At 36.8% G+C, this 24921-nt stretch overlaps 1 protein-coding gene across 5 annotated transcripts in view; it reads right to left on the bottom strand.

Annotated features, from left to right (window-relative positions):
- Positions 1-1536: 1536 nt before the first annotated feature.
- Positions 1537-24921, bottom strand: part of WRN (WRN RecQ like helicase) — a 142085-nt gene continuing 118700 nt past the window's right edge. For 4 of the 5 annotated variants that reach the window (XM_066380290.1, XM_066380292.1, XM_066380294.1 and 1 more), the window contains exons 33-35: positions 17526-17743; positions 13542-13631; positions 1537-2677 (exon numbers count right to left, since the gene is read on the bottom strand). In XM_066380290.1, the coding sequence (XP_066236387.1) occupies positions 2558-2677; positions 13542-13631; positions 17526-17743 (428 nt within the window). In that variant the 3' untranslated portion in view covers positions 1537-2557. The remainder of the gene's footprint in view (positions 2678-13541; positions 13632-17525; positions 17744-24921) is intronic. The other variant, XM_066380291.1, reaches the window with a different exon arrangement.

The following is a 24921-nucleotide window of genomic DNA, read 5'->3' as shown; positions in this document are numbered from 1 at the left end:
ATTTATTAATTTGTTTAAAAATAGCAGTAGTAAACCCAGTAGATGTTAACATAAATACAGTTTTTTGAAAAATGACATTGTCTGGTTTAACAGAAGTGGCTGGATTATCAGATCAGCTTCTTCATTCAGTCTGTTTCTATATACTGCTTTGGCTGAAGTATATGAAGAAAGTTTGGCCTCATGCAGATATGTAGTTGGAAAAGGGAGGAAGGAGCATTTCAATACCATTTCGATATAATTGTAGACATTCTTCTTTGGAACTATATCCAAACTGGGCAAATGTTAGTTTCTTAAAGATAGGTTAAGGTATACAATCTGAAACTATATAAATGAGTGTTCCATACTTTGTTACATTAAAATCTTTTGGTCCATTGTGCACTTTAAATGAACCTTTTACCCAAGCATGATTTTATAAGATTGTGTATTAATCATCCAGGAAATACTGGTTCACTGAGTTATACAGATCTTCTAAACGTTGACCAAAAAGTTAACCCTACCCATCTCATAGAAGAGTCTGTGCAATGCAAAACCATCAAACTCCTAGTAACAGACACAAGTTCCCAAAATTAGAAATCTCAAATTTTATCTTTGGCAACAGATAATCAGCAGTTTTCCTTGATGCAAGAGGCTGACTTTGTTCAGGTTTGAGGAAATGTCCACCAAACGTCCAAGCCTAAATGACCAATCATAGTTTTCTATCCATCAGCTCTTTGCAGTGAAAATGGTGCTCAGTGGGGGGGGGGGGGGGGAGAGCAACTAACTCAATTCAGAAACACTCCGAGGAGTGCTCTTCCCGGAGAAGACCGGCATATTCTGGCAGCAGAAGAGCGTTATGCACACGTGCATTTCATCACAGACTACTGAAGGGGACTGAGAATCAGAACCAGTCATTTGGTGCCATTGTCTTGCTTTGCACTAAAATACCAGTTGTTTTACTCACTATTGCTTTGAACCCTCATTGCAAATGATCAACACAATACAAAAGGCAGAGAAATCTTAGTATTATGAAAATAGTTTTGCCTTTGCAGACCCCCCCCAAAGGGCCTTAGGGACTCCTAACAACCTGTAGACCACACTCAGAGAATTACTATACTATACAAAGCTACAAAACAAGACTCTGCGGAAGATTAATTAATGACAACACTGGTCAAAATATATTCAAATAAAATATGAGTAACAACATGTTTATATTTTACTCTCATTCTACCTCTAGAAACAATCTGCAATAGAAAAAATGCCACAGTAGAGATGATGAATAGAAAAGTGAAATATACATGATAGGATATCACAGAATGGTATATAGCTTTAAAAAACAATGAGACCAATGTATTACTGACATGGAAAAGTCTTCATAATAAATAAGTTAAAAAGTTTGTTACAGAAAATTGCATATAGCATGATCCCATTTGTGCTTAACAAGGTAGGAATATATGTAGAGGCTCATGCAAAGGCATGTAAATGCAGAAGAAAGGGCTAGCGAAGCACATTGCATATATACATTACAGGTTACCTTCTGGTAAACAGCCAGTGATGAGAATAGCTTGAATATTTTACAAAGAAAATTCTTTCATTTATTGTTTATGTAAGAAACTCAGAAAAAAAGTGAATATAGAAAGTTATGGCAAATGTCATAAAAGGAGTTATAACTGATGGGATTAATGGAGATTTTTATTTCCTTTTCTTAACTTTTCTCAATTTTCTAATTCTACAACAATCATGTATTTCTTCTTTATTGTTACTTTTATTTACAAAAGTCAATTAAGGCCATATCGTAAACTGCTTAAAGCTATATTAACTATGGTTTACCCAAATCAGTATCAAGAATATGGGTCTTAGATATTTAAATTATATGTGCTACATAAATAGATTTTAAAGTCAAATTCTGGTACCCTCAAAAAATAAGGTAATTTAGTAAATTAAAGCTTAGAATAGATTTAGATATAATCTTTATAATATTCAATAGCAAGAACATTTTTTAAATTTATTATTTATAAAAAAAATCGTGTAAAAATATAATTTTCAAGTGTAATTGTTCTCCTTTATTATATTCTTTATCCCTATTTACATGGAATCCAAAATGTTTCATTTTCACTGCTCTGGTCTACTAGTACCATTTAATAATCTGTATGAGTATTGTCTAAAGATAGTAAAAAGAATCTATAAAATCACTGTTTTCTTCATGTGCAGGACAGAATCTGGGTCATATAGGCATGTGTTCCGTCATACACACATCATCAACGCACAGCTACTAATCTGTCGTCTGTAACATTCACCACGCATTCCATTTTCCAAATACACTGCTGCAATAGAGAACACAGGACACTGACAGTTTCTTAGAGCAGTCTGAAAGAAAACGAATTCAGCATTCTGTGACGGACCCACTCAGAAGACTCAAATGTATGTGAATGGCCAGCTGATTAATGAATAGACGAGTTTTACTTTGAGATTAGAATAATCTGTAAACTGGAACTTTACTCGCCACTCTGCTCAGAAATAAAATATAGCACCTCTTTTGCCATCCAGCACGACAAACCTAACTCTCCTGGCAGCCGTCGTTCTAACTAAAAAGACCCTTCTTTCTCGTTTTGCACGCCGGTTTCTGGCTGGTCTCCGCGAAGGTCTCACTTCCTTTGGCAAACCACCCAGGTAATTTTCTCTTTGAGGTTTCAGAAGAAGTCTATAGGAAAAAAACAAAAAGGGAGATATTTGTACTGTTAAAAATGTCAAACAAATGAACGTAGACTGCTAAATATACACCCATCATCCTTCCTTGTCAAATAAAACAAAATAGTGAGAGCTACAGAATTTATTCTGGATCAAAAAGTAAATTTTAAAAAAGGAATACAAAAATCACTATATCGTTGCTGTAGGCAATTTCCTTGTCATCCTATTGTATATTCTTAGACACTCAAGTGTAGACACTCATGGGAAGGAAAGTACAAGATACTATTTCAGGTCTGTGTCCCATGGTGTGTTTGCTTTGGGGTGATCAAAATGGTGAATTTAATGTCCTGAGGAAGTGCACACACACAGAGTTGCATTAGGCCTGAAAAGCACATAATACCGAGACACAGTAGATACTAAAATAAATTTGCTGAATACATTTTAAAATTTGTTTATTGTTTTTCATTTCATTGATTCTTTTAAGAATCTGCTAAAAAATTAGAGATACTTTTTCAAGAAAACAAAAGACAAATGTATGCATGCACAATACTTAGCACAATTTTAGGGGACCCATGCACCAAAGGCAGCCTTAGAGCCCCAAGTTAAAAGTCCTTGAAGAAAAACTGTTTTAAGGACCAAAGGCAGTAATTGTTTACTGCATAATCTGCACATGAACAAATGAAACAATTTTAGGGTTTTTTTTTTTTTTTTCATTTTTCTGAAGCTGGAAACAGGGAGAGACAGTCAGACAGACTCCCGCATGCGCCCGACCGGGATCCACCCGGCACGCCCACCAGGGGCGACGCTCTGCCCTCCAGGGGGCGATGCTCTGCCCATCCTGGGCGTCGCCATGTTGCGACCAGAGCCACTCTAGCGCCTGGGGCAGAGGCCACAGAGCCATCCCCAGCGCCCGGGCCATCTTTGCTCCAATGGAGCCTTGGCTGCGGGAGGGGAAGAGAGAGACAGAGAGGGAAAGCGCGGCGGAGGGGTGGAGAAGCAAATGGGCGCTTCTCCTGTGTGCCCTGGCCGGGAATCGAACCCGGGTCCTCCGCACGCTAGGCTGACGCTCTACCGCTGAGCCAACCGGCCAGGGCAAATGAAACAATTTTAAATAGGTAAGGTAAGTGTTCCATACTCATGCTCAAATAGTATGGATTTGTGTTACCTTAGTTTGGGGACTACTGGGACCATTTGAAGGATTTGATGATAAGGTGGCCTCTTCCGAGTTATATTGTGTCTGTTAGCCTAAGGTACAAAGTATGATTTATCCCATTTCAAAAATGAAGACTATATCTATATACTGTTTATTAACTGTCTGTTATTTTATTATGTTTTCTATGTTTAAAAATGGTTTCAAAATATAAGGATGGGAGTGACGTCACGGAAATGGCGCCGTGAGCAGCACGTCCGACAGACCTCCCCAAAATCTCAACAAATTTGTCAACTAGAAGCAGAAAAATTTATCCTCGGAGCATCCACACTGAAAGCAGAGGGACTGTTGCCCAGGAGGGAATACGCCTGGGGTGAGTAAACCCACACGTGCAGCTGCCCCCGCCGCGTCCCGGGGAGTGCCGGCAACCACCGGCGTGCTCTGAAAAGCCCGGCGCGCGCGCGCGCCCCGAGCCGCGTCCCAGCGCCCCGAGCCGCGTCCCAGCGCCCCGAGCCACGTCCCAGGGAGTGCCGGCAACCACCGGCGTGCTCTGTGCTCTGAGGAGCCACAGGCGCGCCCCATCCACGTCCCAGGGAGTGCCGGCAACCACCGGCGTGCTCTGTGCTCTGAGAAGCCGCGCGCCCGCGCCCCGCGTCCCGGGGAGTGCCCGCAACCACCGGCGTGCTCTGAGAAACCGCGTGCGCGCCCCGACCCACGTCCCAGGGAGTGCCAGCAACCAACGGCGTGCTCTGAGAAGCCGCGCGCCCGCGCGCCCCGGGGAGTGCCAGCAACCACCGGCGTGCTCGGAGAAGCCGCGTGCTCGCGCCCCGAGCCGCATCCCGGGGAGTGCCGGCCACCACCGGCGTGCTCTGGGAAGCCGCGCGCCCGCGCGCCCCGGGGAGTGCCAGCAACCACCGGCGTGCTCGGAGAAGCCAAGTGCTCGCGCCCCAAGCCGCATCCCGGGGAGTGCAGGCCACCACCGGAGTGCTCTGGGAAGCCGCGCGCCCGCTCCCCGAGCCCCGTCCCGTCCCGGGGAGTAGCGGCCACCACCGGCGTGCTCTGAGAAGCCGCGTGCGCGAGCCCCGCGTCCCCGGGAGTGCCGGCCACCACTGGCGTGTTCTGAGAAGCCGTGCACGCGCGCGCCCCGTGACGCAGTCCAGGAGGGGCGCCAAACCTGTCTTTCCTAGTCAGGAGATTCTCTCCGTGAACGGGGCACCTCACCCAGCCATTCGAGCTAACAATCAAGCGTTGGGATAGGGGCGCGCAGGCAGCCTGAAATACTCTGTGGAGCACAGCTGCGGATCCAATCACTGAAATTAGCTAAACCCACAAAATCTACGCACCCACAGGGCTCTAATTGATAAGATCTCTCCCAGTTCAGCGATCCAAGACAAGAGGCATAATATTTTTCACTGCCTTTCGCTAAAGGGGCGGGGGCAACTTCTGATTGACAGAGCCTCTATATTCAGGGATATACCTAACAAGAGGGACTTGGCAGATATTAAGATCTATATAGCAAGCAGCGAATAGTGCATCTTCTTCTACAAACGCCAACAAGCCTTGACTACCAGTGAGACTAAAGCCAATTATATGACATTGCCATAGAATCCCATCAACTGCAAATCCCTACCTAAGCGTGACACAGGGGCAGATCCTGGGGTACAGAGTAACCGACCAGGAAGAGGGAGAGAAAAGAAAAAGGAAGAAGTTAACCTCTCAAAATCAAGAAAAATCCACAGACTTTATAACTTGTTCCACTAATTCTTTGTTGTTGTGTTTCTCTCTTCTTTCTTATTGTCTTTATTTGTATTTCCTCCACCTCGGTCCATTTATTCTCTGCCCATCTTATGCTACCCTTTTCTTGAACTACACTACCCATAAGTGTTACATTTTATTTCTTTTCTTCATCCTTACTCTCCCTTAGGGTTACACTCCAAAACCCTTAACTCTCACTCTCTCCCCTTTTGTTTTCTTTTTGTTTTTTCTCCCTTTCCTTTTTTTCTTCCTTTGTTTCTCTCTTTTTCTTATTTTTTCCTTTCTATTCGTTCCTTCTTTTCTCCTTTTACTTTTCCTCTCATTTAATCCTCAATTACGAACAAATTATTTAATTTGGGACTAAAGTTTTTTTTGTTTTTGTTGTTTGTTCTTTTTTTTTTTTTTTTTTTCTGCTTTTGTTCTTGGTTTTCCTTTATTTGTTTGTTTTTGTGGCATTTTGGGTACTTTTTACATTGCTTTTTAACTCACTAGCATTCCTCCCAACCCAAAGTCTCCATTGTATTTAGTCTTCACTCCACTTAATACAACAAATTTTTACTTATTTTTATTTTTTTTCTTCTTTAAATATTATTTTTTCTCTCCTTTTTTCTGTTTCCCTCTTATCCCTCTCATTATATCTTTTAGTCGACCATCACTTACAAGCAAATCATTTGATGCTTGTCTAAGATATCCTCCTTTTTTTTTTTTTTTTTTTTTTTTGCATTTAGTAGGTCCCTACTCCCTTTTTTGCACCTTGAACTCTTCACCCCAAATCAGGCCCTCCATTATAGGCAATTTTTGTTCCATTTAGCATAATATAATTCACAGGTCATCACGATATTTACCTAAAGAGGTGAGAGGAGGGAAGGAGAAGAAAGAAAAAAGGGGGAAATAATACATCATTACTTTTTGTGTGTGTGGAGTGTTTTTTGTTTTTTTGTTTTTTATTTTTTTATTATTTTTTTTTCTTTTTTTTCCCTTTTTATTCTTTATTAATTTTAATTAAGAATATCAACAAGACCACCTTCAGATGCCAATAAGAAAAAGGAAATCGAATATTATGGATACAAAAGATAGAGAGGTAACACAAATAGATGTGGAAAAATCTATGGAGAAAAGATTTAGCTTACTGGAAGCCTTGGAGCCAAATGACAGAGAATTTAAAATAGAAATCTTAAAAATACTCAGAGATATACAAGAAAACACAGAAAGGCAATTTAGGGAAATCAGAAAACAACTCAGCGATCACAAAGAATATATTACCAAGGAAATTGAAACTATAAAAACAAATCAAACAGAAATGAAAAACTCAATTCACGAACTGAAAAACGAGATAACAAGCTTAGCTAATAGAACAGCCCAGATAGAAGATAGGATTAGTGAAATAGAAGACAAGCAACTTGAGGCACAACAGAGAGAAGAAGAAAGAGACTCAAAAATAATAAAAAACGAGAAAACCCTACAGGAATTGTCTGACTCCATCAGAAAGAATAACATAAGAATAATAGGTATATCAGAGGGAGAAGAGAGAGAAAATGGAATGGAGAATATACTTAAACAAATAATAGATGAGAACTTCCCAAGCCTGTGGAAAGAACTAAAGCCTCAAATTCAAGAAGCAAACAGAACACCGAGTTTTCTTAACCCCAACAAACCCACTCCAAGGCACATCATAATGAAGATGACACAAACCAATGACAAAGAAAAAATTCTCAAGGCAGCCAGGGAAAAGAAGAATACAACATATAAAGGAAGACCTATTAGATTATCATCAGACTTCTCAGCAGAAACTCTACAAGCTAGAAGAGAGTGGACCCCAATATTCAAAGCCCTGAAAGAGAGGAACTTTCAGCCAAGAATACTATACCCATCAAAGCTATCCTTCAAGTACGAAGGAGATATAAAAACATTCACAAATACAGAAAAGATGAGAGAATTTATCAGCAGAAAGCCCCCACTCCAGGAAATACTAAAGGGGGTTTTCCAACCAGATTCAAAGAACAAAAGAAAACAGAACCCCAAGTAACAGCTCCACCAAGAAAACAATAAAACCAAACTTAAACTGTGACAACAAAAGAAAAAAAAGGGGAGAAAGGATGAAGATTAACAGTAGCAAAGGACGATGAAGCGCAGAAATACTCATAAGAAAGGGTACTACAATGAATATGGTAGATACCCTTTTCATTACTTAATGGTAACCACCCTTGAAAAAACCACCACAAAAACACTTGACTTAAAAAAGGTAGCAACAGAGGAAAGAAGTATGGAATACAAACAAACAAAAACAAATGATAGAAAAACAAAAGAGAAGAATCAAACAAGATACAAAACTAACAGAAAGCAATTTATAAAATGGCAATAGGGAACCCACAAGTGTCAATAATTACACTAAATGTAAATGGATTAAACTTACCAATAAAAAGACACAGAGTAGCAGAATGGATTAAAAAAGAAAATCCAACTGTATGCTGCCTACAAGAAACTCATCTAAGCAACAAGGATAAAAACAAATTCAAAGTGAAAGGCTGGAAAACAATACTCCAAGCAAACAACACCCAAAAAAAAGCAGGTGTAGCAATACTCATATCTGATAATGCTGACTACAAGACAGAAAAAGTACTCAGAGACAAAAATGGTCATTTCATAATGATTAAGGGGACACTGAATCAAGAAGACATAACAATCCTTAATATATATGCACCAAACCAAGGAGCACCAAAATATATAAGACAGCTACTTATTGACCTTAAAACAAAAACTGACAAAAATACAATCATACTTGGAGACCTCAATACACCGCTGACGGCTCTAGATCGGTCATCCAAACAGAGAATCAATAAAGATATAGTGGCCTTAAACGAAATATTACAACACCTGGATATGATAGACATCTACAGGACACTTCATCCCAAAGCGACAGAGTATACATTTTTCTCTAGTGTACATGGAACATTCTCAAGAATTGACCATATGTTGGGCCATAAAGACAATATCAGCAAATTTAGAAAAATTGAAATTGTACCAAGCATATTCTCTGATCATAAAGCCTTGAAACTAGAATTCAACTGTAAAAAAGAGGGGGAAAAACCCACAAAATTATGGAAACTAAACAACATACTTCTAAAAAATGAATGGGTCAAAGAAGAAATAAGTGCAGAGATCAAAAGATATATACAGACAAATGAAAATGAAAATACGACATATCAGAATCTCTGGGATGCAGCAAAAGCAGTAATAAGAGGAAAGTTCATATCACTTCAGGCCTATATGAACAAACAAGAGAGAGCCGAAGTAAGCCACTTAACTTCACACCTTAAGGAACTAGAAAAAGAAGAACAAAGACAACCCAAAACCAGCCGAAGAAAGGAGATAATAAAAATCAGAGCAGAAATAAATGAAATAGAGAACAGAAAAACTATAGAAAAAATCAATAAAACAAGGAGCTGGTTCTTTGAAAAGATCAACAAAATTGACAAACCCTTGGCAAGACTCACTAAGGAAAAAAGACGCAGGACTCAAATAAATAAAATCCAAAATGAAAGAGGAGAAATCACCACAGACATCATAGATATACAAAGAATTATTGTAGAATACTATGAAAAACTATATGCCACCAAATACAACAATCTAGAAGAAATGGATAAATTCCTAGAACAATACAACCTTCCTAAACTGAGTCATGAAGAAGCAGAAAGCCTAAACAGACCAATCAGCAGGGAGGAAATAGAAAAAACTATTAAAAACCTCCCCAAAAATAAAAGTCCAGGCCCAGACGGTTATACTAGTGAATTCTATCAAACATTCAAAGAAGACTTGGTTCCTATTCTACTCAAAGTCTTCCAAAAAATTGAAGAAGAAGCAATACTTCCAAACACATTTTATGAGGCCAACATAACCCTCATACCAAAACCAGGCAAGGATGGCACAAAGAAAGAAAACTACAGACCAATATCTCTAATGAATACAGATGCTAAAATACTAAACAAAATACTGGCAAATCGAATACAACAACATATAAAAAAAATAATACATCATGATCAAGTGGGATTCATCCCAGAATCTCAAGGATGGTTCAACATACGTAAAACGGTTAACGTAATACACCATATCAACAAAACAAAGAACAAAAACCACATGATCTTATCAATAGACGCAGAAAAGGCTTTCGATAAAATACAACACAATTTTATGTTTAAGACTCTCAACAAAATGGGTATAGAAGGAAAATATCTCAACATGATAAAGGCCATATATGATAAACCATCAGCCAACATCATATTAAATGGCGTAAAACTGAGGACTTTCCACCTTAAATCAGGAACAAGACAGGGTTGTCCACTCTCTCCACTCTTATTTAACGTGGTGCTAGAAGTTCTGGCCAGAGCAATCAGACAAGACAAAGAAATAAAAGGCATCCACATCGGAAAAGAAGAAGTAAAGGTATCACTTTTTGCTGATGATATGATCCTATACATCGAAAACCCAAAGGACTCCACAAAAAGATTACTCGAAACAATAAACCAATACAGTAAGGTCGCAGGATACAAAATCAACATACAAAAGTCCATAGCCTTTCTATATGCCAACAATGAAATATTAGAAAACGAACTCAAAAAAATAATCCCCTTCACGATTGCAACAAAAAAAATAAAATACCTAGGAATAAACATAACAAAGAATGTAAAGGACCTATATAATGAAAACTACAAGGCATTGCTAAGAGAAATAGAAAAAGACACAATGAGATGGAAAAATATTCCTTGTTCTTGGATAGGAAGAATAAATATAATTAAAATGGCCATATTACCCAAAGTAATATATAAATTTAATGCAATTCCCATCAAAATTCCTATGACATTTTTTAAAGAAATGGAACAAAAAATCATAAGATTTATATGGAACTATAAAAAACCCCGAATAGCTAAAGCAATCCTAAGGAAAAAGAATGAAGCTGGGGGCATTACAATACCTGACTTTAAACTATATTATAGAGCCACAATAATCAAAACTGTATGGTATTGGCAGAAAAATAGACACTCAGACCAATGGAACAGAATAGAAAGCCCAGAAATAAAACCACATATATATGGTCAAATAATCTTTGATAAGGGGGCCAACAACACAAAATGGAGAAAAGAAAGCCTCTTCAACAAATGGTGTTGGGAAAACTGGAAAGCCACATGCAAAAGAATGAAACTCGACTACAGCCTGTCCCCGTGTACTAAAATTAATTCAAAATGGATCAAAGACCTAAATATAAGATCTGAAACAATAAAGTACATAGAAGAAGACATAGGTACTCAACTCATGGACCTGGGTTTTAAAGAACATTTTATGAACTTGACTCCAATGGCAAGAGAAGTGAAGGCAAAGATAAATGAATGGGACTACATCAGAATAAAAAGTTTTTGCTCAGCAAGAGAAACTGATATCAAAATAAACAGAAAGCCAACTAAATGGGAACTGATATTTTCAAACAATAGCTCAGATAAGGGCCTAATATCCAAAATTTACAAAGAACTCATAAAACTCAACAACAAACAAACAAACAATCCAATAAAAAAATGGGAAGAAGACATGAACAGACACTTCTCCCAGGAAGAAATACAAATGGCCAACAGATATATGAAAAGATGCTCAGCTTCATTAGTTATTAGAGAAATGCAAATCAAAACTACAATGAGATACCACCTCACCCCTGTTAGATTAGCTATTATCAACAAGACGGACAATAGCAAATGTTGGAGAGGCTGTGGAGAAAAAGGAACCCTCATACACTGTTGGTGGGACTGTAAAGTAGTACAACCATTATGGAGGAAAGTATGGTGGTTCCTCAAAAAACTGCAAATAGAACTACCTTATGACCCAGCAATCCCTCTACTGGGTATATACCCCAAAACCTCAGAATCATTGATACGTAAAGACACATGTAGCCCCATGTTCATTGCAGCACTGTTCACAGTGGCCAAGACATGGAAACAACCAAAAAGCCCTTCAATAGAAGACTGGATAAAGAAGATGTGGCACATATACACTATGGAATACTACTCAGCCATAAGAAATGATGACATCAGATCATTTACAGCAAAATGGTGGGATCTTGATAACATTATACGGAGTGAAATAAGTAAATCAGAAAAAAACAAGAACTACATGATTCCATACATTGGTGGAACATAAAAACGAGACTAAGAGACATGGACAAGAGAGTGGTGGTTACCAGGGGTGGGGGGAGGGAGGACGCAGGAGGGAGGGAGGGAGAGTTAGGGGGAGGGGGAGGGGCACAGAGAAAACTAGACAGAGGATGACGGAGGACAATCTGACTCTGGGTGAGGGGTATGCAACATAATTTAATGACAAAATAACCTAGACATGTTTTCTTTGAATATATGTACCCTGAATTATTAATGTCATCCCATTAACATCAATAAAAATTTATTAAAAAAAAAAACAAAAAAAAAAAAAAAAAAAAACAAAATATAAGGATGGTTTCAAAATATAAGGATGGGGGAAATAAAGTAAAAGATACATGGCAGAAGACTTTAAAACCTTATATTAAAAACCTTATATTAAGAAGATAAACACTGTTAGCTGTTATAGCTTAATTAAAGAAATCCAGTGTAAAAAAGGGGGGGAATTATTCCTAAGTTAGCAAAAGCTAAAAAAAAACAAAAAACTGGTTAAGATAGCAACTTTCTCCAAGTACCTATTCCCTCACAGGGAAGAGAAGACCAGGAGAGATTAGATTTACTACAATGTTTGCCTTAGAAATAATAAATATTAGGGACATAAGTAGCACAGATGAAAGGCATTTGGGTAGACAGAAAATTGGCCCAGAAATATTTATTCTTCCCAAAAGACCTTAATATCAACATCCCCTGTAGCCAGAGACAGCTCCAGTTGCTTACAATTAAAGTTGGGCCCCTGAGTGCATGTACAGGAAGGAGAACAGTTCAGATTGTAATAAAGTCCACAAGTAAAACAGCATGAAATCTGCTCAGTAACACTGCGGAGGAAACACCCTTAGTCTCAAAGCCAAACACCATGGAATAAGCAGGGACTTTGAAACCAGACAGCACTAGGTTTAAGTTCTACTTGAGTTACTTGCCAAATGTATGACCTTATGAATGTTATTGAAGCCTCAATTTCTTCAACAGAAAAGGAGAATAACAGTACATGACACTACTAGATTGTTTGCACAATTAAATGAGAATATATGCAAAACATTAAAACATGATTTATTCATGACATACATTAATTGGTAGCTAATACCATTTAAAGTCCTTTATCTTCTTTAACATTTGTATAGACTATGATCTTCAGCATTTTTCTTATATATAATAATTTTTTCTCACTGAAAAAGGGGGGGGAGGAAGCTTATTTACACTGAGCGTATCTTTGAGTCTCAACAAGAAGTATTGGGGGAGACTTTAATTATGAAGTCTAGGTCACACAACAGAAACAAGGCCTGTCAAAAACTACCTCCTTCATCAGTAGATAGCTAAAATTCCAACAATCACAATAACATTTTAAGGTGATATTTACATATTTTGATACTCTAACCCAGTGGTCGGCAAACTCATCAGCCAACAGAGTCAAATATCAACAGTAGGACCATTGAAATTCCTTTTGAGAGCCAAATTTTTTAAACTTAAACTATATAGGTAGGTACATTCCTTATCGAGGTAGCGCCCTCACGTGGTAGTCTGTGGAAGAGCCACACTCAAAGGGCCAAAGAGCCACATGTGGCTCGCAAGCTGCAGTTTGCCAAGCAGGGCTCTAACCAATTATTATCATTCAGTTGAGCAAATAAAACATTAACTCATTTGCTGAATATCTGTGCACATATATATGTAAGCAAGTAGAGAAATGTGTGTTGTAATTTCATCTAAAATGAAGTTATAGCTCAGCATTATTAGTTCTCAAGCCTAATGTATTTGTCACAAAAACTATTTTACTAAATCAGTTTTACCTGTAATTGAGAATCCGTAAATAAGTCTTCAATTTCTGGATCACTGGGTGGCTGATTCCAAGAAGTCAGTGAATTTCTGTGACAATTATCCTTCAGCGAAAAATTACAAAGATAGTTTCCATCAATCCTTAATGTTTTTATGGCACACAAAATAGTTACAACATGCATTATTTTTTTATAAAACACTAGGCATAAGAAAAGCAAAGCTCAAAATAATTTTATTGAAATACACTGTCATTTGCGACAACATGGATGGATCTTGAGAATATCATGCTAACTGAAATAAGTCAAATGGAAACAGTCAAGAACCATAGGATTTCACCCCTATGTGGGCTGTAACACTGAAAGCAACAAATGAAAACACAAGGCAAACAAACAAAAACTCACAGACACAGGTAACGGGAAAGGGGGACGTAGGGCGGGATGAGTGGTAAAGGCGCCAAACATATGGTGACGAAAGGAGACTCGACCTTGGGCAGTGAGTACACAGTACAATATACAGATGATGTGAAGAATTATACACTTAAAACCCATAGCATTTTATTAACCAAGGTCATCACCAATAAATAATAAAAGAAATTTATTTTTCTGAAGTATTGAATTTTAATAATGATTATAATAATATTACCCATAAGGCATTTTTTGAGTATTTAAAATAGTTTGTAAACAATATTGAATATTTCAATTTATAATAAAACTCAATTGCAGGGCAGGAAATGATCCCCCTTCTCTCTCACTCACTCTCTCTGAATGTCAAGAAAAAGAAGAAGAAAAAAAGTGATACAGGCAGAGAGGGTTCTAGGAAGATGGTAGGAGTACCATTAAGTGTTTTAATTTCTCTGAATCCCAGCATTAAAACAGAACTAGATAGAAAAAAACCCCACTGATTCATCATCTACATTTTCAATGAAAAAGTTTAAAGGTATCCTCAGGACACTGAGACTAGAAGCATGTGAGGACAAACCACCACAGCCACGAGCCACGTGGTGGGTGCACGTGGTGAAGCATCTGTATAGGAGAAGACCAGGTGCCCGAGGGCAGGGGAATCCCCAAGCAGCCTATGGGACACACCGGGAAGCATGCACACTAATTTAAGGACAGCACCTGTGAGTGGGAGGGCTTCGGCCAGTCTACAGTAGTCCCTTACGTGGCTTCAGCAGCGGGCTCCTATGAACTCTGCTGAGCAGGGAAGGCTTCCTCCCAAGAGAATGCCCCACACTCACAAGAACCGCTGGGGTTAAATCAAAATCAAGCAGGGCTGGTCCAATAGAGGCAGAGGAAAGGGACAGCCCAGGTAAAAGTGTCAAGAGTCTATCTCAGACGTCAGCTTCCATATTTTGAACATTACCAAAAACAACAGAAGAGAGAGCTCGGTGAATCTGGAAAAACTATCCTGAACCATGCCTTCTTTTCAAAGTGCAGGAAAATTAATTTCCCATGAAAATGAGCAACAGAAAAGTCTCACAGTCAAACCCCAGACACCAAAAAGACTTTCTTAAGACATAGAATAAAACTGTAACCTCTCAAAATGAGCCAAAAAACATTAAGAAAATAATTCAAAACATGAAAGAACGTCATAAATCAAAATCAGAAAAATTCAAAAATGAGTGAAAAAGTCCAAGAATTAGAAGCAAAATTTTTTTTAAAAGTTTCCTGAAACAAAATCTTAAAAGCTGTCTGAAAACTTTCTGAAATAAAATATTTACATATTCAAAGGACCTACTGTGTACCTCTGCACATTAATTCAGAACTACCAAATATCAGGACAATCTTCCTCCATTAAACACTGGCGTGATTGGGCCTATATCTCAAATAGCAATCACAACAATTGCAATCATCTATTGAACTATTGCATCATGCAACTGACGCATGAGGATAACAATGCATCAACTAAAAAAAAAATCTTGTTCTGACATTATTCTTTATAAGAATCTTCATAATTATAAGATAAAATACACAAAGGGATACAACCAGGTCAGTAGAGATGATGAATGTTAACATCTGAAAGGTCCTGTCCTGAAACTATGCCTCCGATAGACATATTGGAGCAGTTTCTATACTGGGAGGCAGATGAAAGGAAAAATACTTTGGTGGCTCACTTACTCTTAATATACTTCCCAGTCCCCAAATCCTTGTTCTCCTAAATGGGAAAAAGCTAAATCTAGTCCCACCCACGCCACACCACCCCCAAAACCTCCACACTGTGTTGTTGGCATCCGATGTTATTTTGATAGAGGAAAAGCAAAAAAGTCAGTGTGGTGAAAATAATACTTTATATAACGATGCTTCAATATTCAGGAAAAATTAAAAGTTACACTTTTTTCCTGTACTGATAAGTAGAAGTTGGGGGAAAATAAGGTCTTAGGCACCTGGTATAGATTTCAGAAATAAAAGACTGGGAATAAAAGCCTAATTTCAATACCACCACCCAGTATATACCATATTTTTCGCTCCGTAAGATGCACTTGACCATAAGACACACTTAGGGTTTTAAGGAGGAAAATAAGAAAAAAATATTCTGAACCAAATGGTGTGTTAAAATATTTAATAAAATATCGTATTTTTTGCTCCATAAGACACACTTTTTCCCCCCAAAAGTGAAAGGAAAATTTGCCCGTGCATCTTATGGAGCGAAAGTATGGTATATATTTTCTTTAATGCCCTTCTTATGTAGCTAGCTCAATTGTCAAAATAAGGTAAGTAATTCCAATAATCAAACTTCATTAGGTTATCTAGAATAAGACTATATATTTATACAAACCTAACTGAAGTGCAGAATTAAGTAAGACTAGTTCTCTTATTTCTAAGCTATTGAAAAAAGGAGTTTAACCACTGGAAATCCCATAAAGGTTCCTTTAGAACTGACATGGAGCTCCTAATTTGCTAATGTAAATAATGTAATACAAATTCCACAACTACCGCGCGGAATTGATCACCTAGGAACTAAAATAAGTTTTTAGTTAATGATTAGTTTTCATAAACATTTATCATGGAGTCATGTGATTTTAGACCTAGGAGATACTGAAGGCCAAACTTTCACATTTATACAGTCATTTAATAAAGTCACATTGTCAAAGAATAGTATTTTTCTCACCCCAGACACAGAGAAATCATTTTCAAATCATTTCATTTTAATAAAACGTACCACCTAACATAATACTAAATTCATGGTCTTTCTCTGATCATGCAAGAAGTGCATTGGGCTAATCTCAGGACCCTGAGCTACAATTACCCTATACCTGAGATTTTCACTGTAACAGCAACAGAGCATGATGAATGATGGAATGAAAGGCAAACCAGTTTGGGAGATTATTATAATAGAATATGCTTTCATTTTCATTAATCACATAAACTGTCATAGGCTTAAAGCCAGTATTAATTACATATATTACATATATAAAAGAACTATAATATCCAGGGCTACATAAAGTTGAGAAAAAAATTAAGCTACCCTATTTCCTCATGTATAAGATGCACCTTAATTTTGGGGCCCAAGATTTGAAAAAAAATTTATTACATAAAGTTATTGAACTCAAGTTTTATTCATCATAAAATTCATACAACTCCTCATCACTGTCAAAACTCTCATCCATTAGCTTGTCCGCATCTGTGTCTGAGGATGAATCACTGTCTTCATAGATTGCCTCGTCCGCAGTTCCACCTATGGCATTTGAAATGTCACAACCACTGGATAAGACGCACCCAGTTTTTAGACCCCAAATTTTTCAAAAAAGGGTACATCTTATACATGAAGAAATATGGTAACATTCGGCACAATAAGCTAAAAAAAGACAGAGGATATTCACCTTTTCTGCCATTTAAGCCCACTTTTCTCAACTTAGACTTATGAAAAGCAAAGGAAAGCACACAGATTAATAAAGTAACCTTGTATCAGGATTTATGAGGTTTAAAATATAGCATTCTAGTGTCAGAATATGCAAACTGAACAAATGGACATTTTATGAAAATTCTACATATAATGACCACCTTGGTATCCAGGCCTACTTCTTCCTTGCTTTTCTTATAACTTGAGCAGCTCTCGTCTGAGTTGGGAAAACATCGCTTTTTGTTGGAATCACTGGCAGGCTGGCACAACAATCTGTTGTCACGATCTTTTTCCAGGATCTCAATTGCCATATGGATAAGGTACGTGTCGATGTTTTCAGGAACAAACATTCTAATTAGTTTAATTTTATTCAACTCTGTGAAGGATGAAAAAAAATAGCATTTAAAAATAAATTACACAGAACATTTTAGAAAATCTATGAGCTGAAAATGGTGAAATATTTTGGAGAAAAGAAGAAAGGTGGCTAAAGAAAATGTTCCTATTTCAAATGTCACCAGCCCTGCGGGACAGAAACAGGGCAAATGTGTCCCTCGCGCCTGCACCACCTACACCCTTCACCTAAGATCCAAAACCAGGTCAGTGCCGTCAACTCTGCATAAATTATGTTTCAAACTGTCCAAAAGTCAAAGCCACCATTCCCAGAACCACTTCTAAAGGAATTACGTATGCTTCAAATTCTAAGTATCAATTACAAGACAATTTTTAAAAAATAATTTGTCAAATAGAAGCTAATCATATTTGTAAATAAGCTACTAATCAAAAGGACCCTGTAGCATAACAAAACACTAATTACTTAAAATGCTTATTAGTAACTAAATGAGTTTTTGGGGAAAGGTACATCTTATTTTCAGAATATAAGAATTTTGAAGTTTTTATAATTCAACAGAACTGATTCAGATTGCATCTGTCTCTTCACAACTTTACAAATTACGTAGTAACTCCAATGTAACAGACCACTATTTATGTTTCAAGTACTTGCTTCCAACATCACCTTTGTCCACAGTTCGCCAGAGTTTGGGAAAACTAAGCAGCTTAGAACCTATTCACTCATCTTCACTACAATGGGGAACAAAACGTTTGTTGCATCCACAAAAACACTTGTTCTTACCTAATTCGAGTGTGCTGATCTCAAATCTGACATTAGTTTTTCTCTGTAAGCTACAGTTTCTTTGCAATTCAAGATTTTAGGTTTCCATCTTATTGTAAAATTTTCAATATTTAGTTTAACATAATGAAGTAGAATGTCTTCTTGGGCATCATCTTTGTGAAAATATAATGATTTATATAATGCAGTAAATACACTAATACACTAAAAGATATGATTGCATCAGACTTTGTCTACAATTTCAAAACAGAACATATTAAAACACTTATTTTAATCATAAAATTTGCGCAAAACTTATTTAAATTCTATTCAGGCAAAAATCTGCGTTTATAGCTCTTGCGTTTGTGTACTTGTTGAGGACAATCTTGTTTGATGTTCCAGCAATAGTCCGTTCATCACTAACAGCTCCAAGATTTTCGGGAAACTTATCAAGGTGACTGTTCAGGAAGTGAATCTTAACGCTCACATTACATACAATGTCACGGAAAGCCAACAGCATCCTTTGAACCAGCAGTTCATAGTTTTCTGCTTTTTTGTTGCCAAGGAAGTTCTTTGTAACTGCCACAAAAGACTGCCATGCTGCTTTCTCCTTCTTATTCATCTTCTGGCAAATTCTTCGTCATGTATGAGGGTTCGAATTGGAGGTCCATCAAATACACTTGCTTTTATCTTTTTGAAAGACAAGGCAGGAAAAGCAGAAATAATTGTTGAAAACATTCACTTTCTCTATTCAAAGCCTGAACAAACTGCTTCATTAAGCCAAGTTTGATGTGAGTGGGTGAAAAATGATCTTGTCTCGATTAACTACAGGTTTATTCACAATATTCTGCATCCCTACTTCCAGAGCTTCACGTTTCGGCCACTCCTTCTGTGTCCAGTGTTTCTCCCAAGCTTGGCTGTCCCACAAACACAGAAAGCAAGGATACTTCGTGAAACCTCTCTGTTGTCCTAGCAGATAATTTACCGTTTTAAGATCCACACAAATTATCCAGTTATGATCCTCATACTTCAGAAAGTTGAGGACAATTTTTAATGTCATTCTTACTAAGTCATTCAATTCAGGTTGGCTAAACTGCTGAGGGGTTAATGACTGCTTGGCATCAAAAGAAGACCCTTCAGATTCTACAACCATTTCCTCATGCATCTTATCAAAATACACTTGATCATCATGTTCACTTTCTTCGTCCTTAGAAGAAATAAAAACCATTGAAAACTGGACCCGGGAGTGTCTCAGAGTGTGGGATAGGTTGTACTGCTGAAGGAATATTAGGATATGCGATCATAAGCCATTTTTTCTTGCCGATTCCTTTTGTATGGATCAGACAGAAATAACAGTCACTGCTGTGGTCCTTAGGTTCATGCCAAACCATAAGAATACCAAAAGGCATTCCTTTGCATTTTCCTTTTGTCCATTCACGAAGCATTTCCTCACAATATGACACACAATATGAGGAGCCCAATTCTTGTCTTGATCACCAAGGGGAACTTGAAAATAAGCAATATATGCATGTGTCACAAATGATGAAATATTGTGCCTTTGACGCTAAAGTTTGTAACAGCCACATATAACAGAAGGTGTCAGGACTATTCTTACATTTACGTCTACTCGAAGAAGCCATGATTCAATCTTAAAACAAAATAAGAGAGCATTTTTATCAGATAATAATTTTTACATTTAAAAACAACTACAATTATGTAACAGTGATATTTGTAAAACATTAATTGCCTTGTGGTTATGTTCAATCCAAGAGTCGTTGCCCCTTGAACTCCAATTTAAAAACCAATGCATGCCATTAACTGTAACAAAAATAAATTAAAATTGCATAATAACTTGAGCATGCACCAAAAAACGGATTTCAGATTTGGAATCAGCGATGCAGAAATATATAGAAACAGTTCTAAAACCTCATGCAACAGAAAATGAAAATAATTGTTCCCCAGCGATTTATAAAACTGGTATCAAACATTTCTGACATCCAATTCAAATTAACAACCAGAAACCAAGAATTAAGTGACTCTGAAAAGTTGGTCTTTAAATTACTATAGTTTTCAGTTTTATATCCTCCTTCTTTCCAAAGTTCTTATCTTGCTACTCTAGGACTTCCCAAATAAAACTGCAGATTAAAAAAAAGAACAGGAAGAGAAGGAAGGTAACACAGCTAGTAGATATTAGAACGGTGGACGATCTAATAATTTGGTTTGCATTGTTACTAACTTTAAAGTTTTGAAATGTAAAAATTGATTCCAATCAAAACCTTAGTAAGAAAAGATTACCTCTAAATGTAGTAAAATCAGCTATTTGACTATCATATCTAGTAACCCAGCTAAAATTGTATTTGCTCCTTGGTCATTATCCCAGTGATTTTAAACTGCAGGTCTGTGGACAGGTGTCAGTCCGCCAGAACTTTCATGCTATTCCACAACACAGTTAACAGCGCTGATGTTATATAAGATTATAGAGTGAAAACCACTGCATTACACCATGTGAAGACCATTGAAATTCTGCCAGTGTTCCTACTTCTCATTTTTTAAATCATCTTCTTTTGTATGTATCCATCAGAATTTACTGTTGAGTTCTCTTTCATTTGTCATCAATTATTCTTTGAAAAAAAGGTTCTGATGAATATTATATTACAAATATCTTTCCATCCTTCTAGATTCCCAGAAGTGGGGCAGGCTGCTAGTTCAACGTTCTAGCCTTTGGTGCATATTGCCAAACCACCTCTATAACTGGGTTGTCCCACACAATAACGCCGAGCTCCTAGCCCTTGAAATGTGGCTAGGATGGCGTGAGGGACTCAAATTCTTAATTTCAAGTAATTCTAATGCAAGTATGCAGTCCACAAGTGTCATAGAAAATCAGTTCACTGACGACTGACCTCTCCAGTGATGAGAAACTGTTATTTTATGAACTTTTCTTTACAAGCTTAATTGAAAACTAAAAAAAAAGAAGTTTAAAAATGGATACTTGATTCAGTCATTGGAACATTTTTAAGTATGTTTGGAACAAATTGGATATCTTTACTTACTTGATTCCAATGTAAATTTTATGAAAGCTACATACAGAGCAAGTATTTCAAGTTAAAATTTAGCATCAGAACTGAGATATGCTGTGAATGTAAAATACATATCTGGTTTCAGAGGCTTAGTACAAAAAAAACTCATTGATAATTTTTATATGTTGAATATACATATGTTGAAATGACATCATTTAAAATATATTGGGCTAACTAAATTATATATTAAACTTAAGTACATCTGTTTATTTTTATTTTTTATATGTGGCTACCAGAAAAATTTAAACTGCATATGTGGCTCACTTCTATTTCTTTTTGGACAGTGCTACTCTAGAAAAGTCATTTAAATTTCCACTTACTCTAGCTAACTAATAGACTACATTGTACTAAATTCATTTTTCTTGAAAAGAAAAAATACTTTAGCCTGACCAGTCGGTGGTGCAGTGGATAGAGCACTGGCCTTGGATGCTGAGGACCCAGGTTCAAAACCCAAGGTCACCAGCTTGCGTGCAGGCTCACTAGCTTGAGTGCAGGGTTGCTGGCTTGAGTGTGGGATCACAGACATGACACCATGGTCGCTAGCTTGAGCCCAGGGTCGCTGGCTTGAGCAAAGGGTCACTAGTTCTGCTGGAGCCCCCAAATCAAGGCATGTATGAGAAAGCAATCAATGAAAAGCTAAGTTGCCACAACTATGAGCTGATGCTTCTCATCTCTCTGCCTTCCTGTTCATCTGTCCCTATTTGTCCCTCTCTCTCACTTTAAAAAATATATATATTTTATTCCATTTGAAACAATTTATCTCTAAAATTAGAATGTCTTTTCATAAAATCATAATGTATAAATAGTTGCCTATGGTGATTTAATAAATGTTAATTGTTATACTGTAATTAGAATATAATTTCAAGACATAATGAAAAAATTCACATATTTACCTACATATCTATAAGTACTCTTTATATTTTTATCCTAAAGTCATCCTATAATATACATATGCAAATAAGAGGCATTTGATTTTAAAGTTGCATATTATTCAGCCCTAACTTCCCATACAGGTGAGTGCTAAAAATATCTACTGAAAAGTGAAATAATAAACACTGGCCGCACTCCTTCATTGCTTTAAAGGAGATCATATTACCCCTAATTTTGTAGCAGGTCCCTTGAAGCCACCCCTAATTTTCCAGGTATATGCACATAAAGAATGGGAGAATGAAATTACTCAAAATATTATCCAGGCACCTCATTAAATGTCTTGCTTAATTTATTATTAAGCATAGTCAGAATCTCAACTCCACAAAAGAAGCAGCTAAAAATTACATAAACATAATAAAACTAAAAGAATAAAAAGGTACAGAATTCCTTTAAATGTTAAGTTTACAAAGACAGAACCTACTTAAGCAAATTAGATATTACTTATCAATTCAAATACCCTATTTTTAGGTAAAAATTATGCCACAATAATATAGAAAATTATCAAATTAGGATTGTGTGAAATTTAAATGCCAAACTTATTCATTAAAACAATGAATTATGGAGTATGGCTTCAGTTAAATAAAAGATAAAAAATAACATCTCTGAATTATTAATATACTGTATATATCTTCATTTCTCATTATAATTTATAACACATTTATCCAATAAAAGAACAGTTTTTATCAAGAAAAAAAAGAATTCAAATATAAAATTTCACATCTATAAACGACGTCTTACAGGCTATAAATACACAATTAAAAGAAATAAAATTTTGAGCTCATGATTCTCTCAATTGTAACTTTCTCAATCTTGGCTTCAGAAATAAACTACAATACCTTTTTTCATGTTATGTGTACAATCTACAAACATTGTACTGACAGATAAAATACATGTTGAAAAGTATTCTACATTGTTCTTTGGAATTTCAATTTAATATTATCTCGGAATGAAAATGTATTTGTGGCCCTGGTTGGTTGGCTTAGCGATCGAGCATCAGCCCAGTGTGTGGAAGTCCCAGGTTCAATTCCCAGTCAGGATACACAGGAGAAGCCGATGGTCACTTCTCCCTGCTCCCTCTCTCCCCCTCCATCTCTCTTTCTTCCTCTCTTGCAGCCATGGCTAAATCTGGTTTGAGCGAGTTGGTCCCGGGCACTGAGGATGGCTACATGGCCTCGTCTCAGGCACTGAAATGGCTTGGTTGCCAAGCAACAGTGCAGCAGCCCCAAATGGGCAGAACATCGCCAGGTAGGGTGCTTGTGGGGGTGGGGAGTCACATGCAGGAGTCTGTATGTCTGCCTCCCTGCCTCTCACTTAATAAAAAAGAAGAAAATGTATTTGCAGTAAGTAGACAGTGGTAAAGACAAATGTTTTTACTCATGTTTTAGTCACAAATGATTACAAATGTTTTTCTCATCTTACTGATATTTGTTGAATCAGGCTGTGCAAATATAAAGAACTTTTCATGTTTATATATCCTGCTTGCTTTTAGTATTTCTTAATTTAAAAAGTTATTAGAAATTGAAATTTCTAAACTGAGAATGTAGAGTACTAGATATAGTAAAGAATATTTAAAGATACTAGATATATAAAGATAGTAAAACAAATATGATAAGTACAATTAAGTACATTTATTTTACTCATCAATTAGAGATTTATAAACCCAAATCCTCTATTAGGATTAAAAGCTGCATATTTCTTTCTCCTAAATAGTTGGCAATACAACTTGGTGTAGTAGAGAGAAAAACTTTCTTGGTCATTAACCTTGCCATGATATTAAAACAATTTGCAACTCTGTAGTCCACAAATTCCTATCTCTGACACAGGGTGGGAGTAGGAAAATAAAAATATAATGATTTCCGATTTCCTTTCCAAATAAAAAATTCTGTAACTTTACAACTATACGATTAAGAAAGCAAATTAGCCGCACCTGGCTTCTTCACCATAGCCAAATAAAACAGATGTTGTCAATACGTGGCTGGATAACAAATCTTACATCTTCCTCTACCGTCTTCCTCTGCCAATAGTGAATTGAAATTAGAACATCTATTTTTATGTCATTCAAGAATATTTGCTCAAGAATTCTTTAATACTTAAAAAAAATTATAACCTGCCTGAATTATTGAATTGTTTGTATAATATACAGTTTTGAAACCTCCCTTCTGGTATTACACTTAAATATTAACTTCATATTTTCTTAATTCATCACTAAACAGAATAGAGTATTGATTATAAAGGGCATATTTAAGAAGCCATCAGATCTTACCATCTACTTCTTCGATTATCATGTTCACCATCACCACCACCATTTATGAAAGTTGTTCCTGGTATCAGTGGGGGACGGGTTCTAGGACCCCCTTATCAAGTTCCTTATATAAGTGGTGTAGAATTTGAATATAACCTACACACATCCTCCCATATACTTCAAATCTTCTCTAGACTAGT

Source organism: Saccopteryx leptura, chromosome 4 (genome assembly GCF_036850995.1).
Source record: "Saccopteryx leptura isolate mSacLep1 chromosome 4, mSacLep1_pri_phased_curated, whole genome shotgun sequence".
Taxonomy (NCBI): Eukaryota; Metazoa; Chordata; class Mammalia; order Chiroptera; family Emballonuridae; genus Saccopteryx; species Saccopteryx leptura.
Note: the sequence above shows the minus strand (reverse complement) of the source record. Positions and strands in the feature narration are given on the sequence as shown.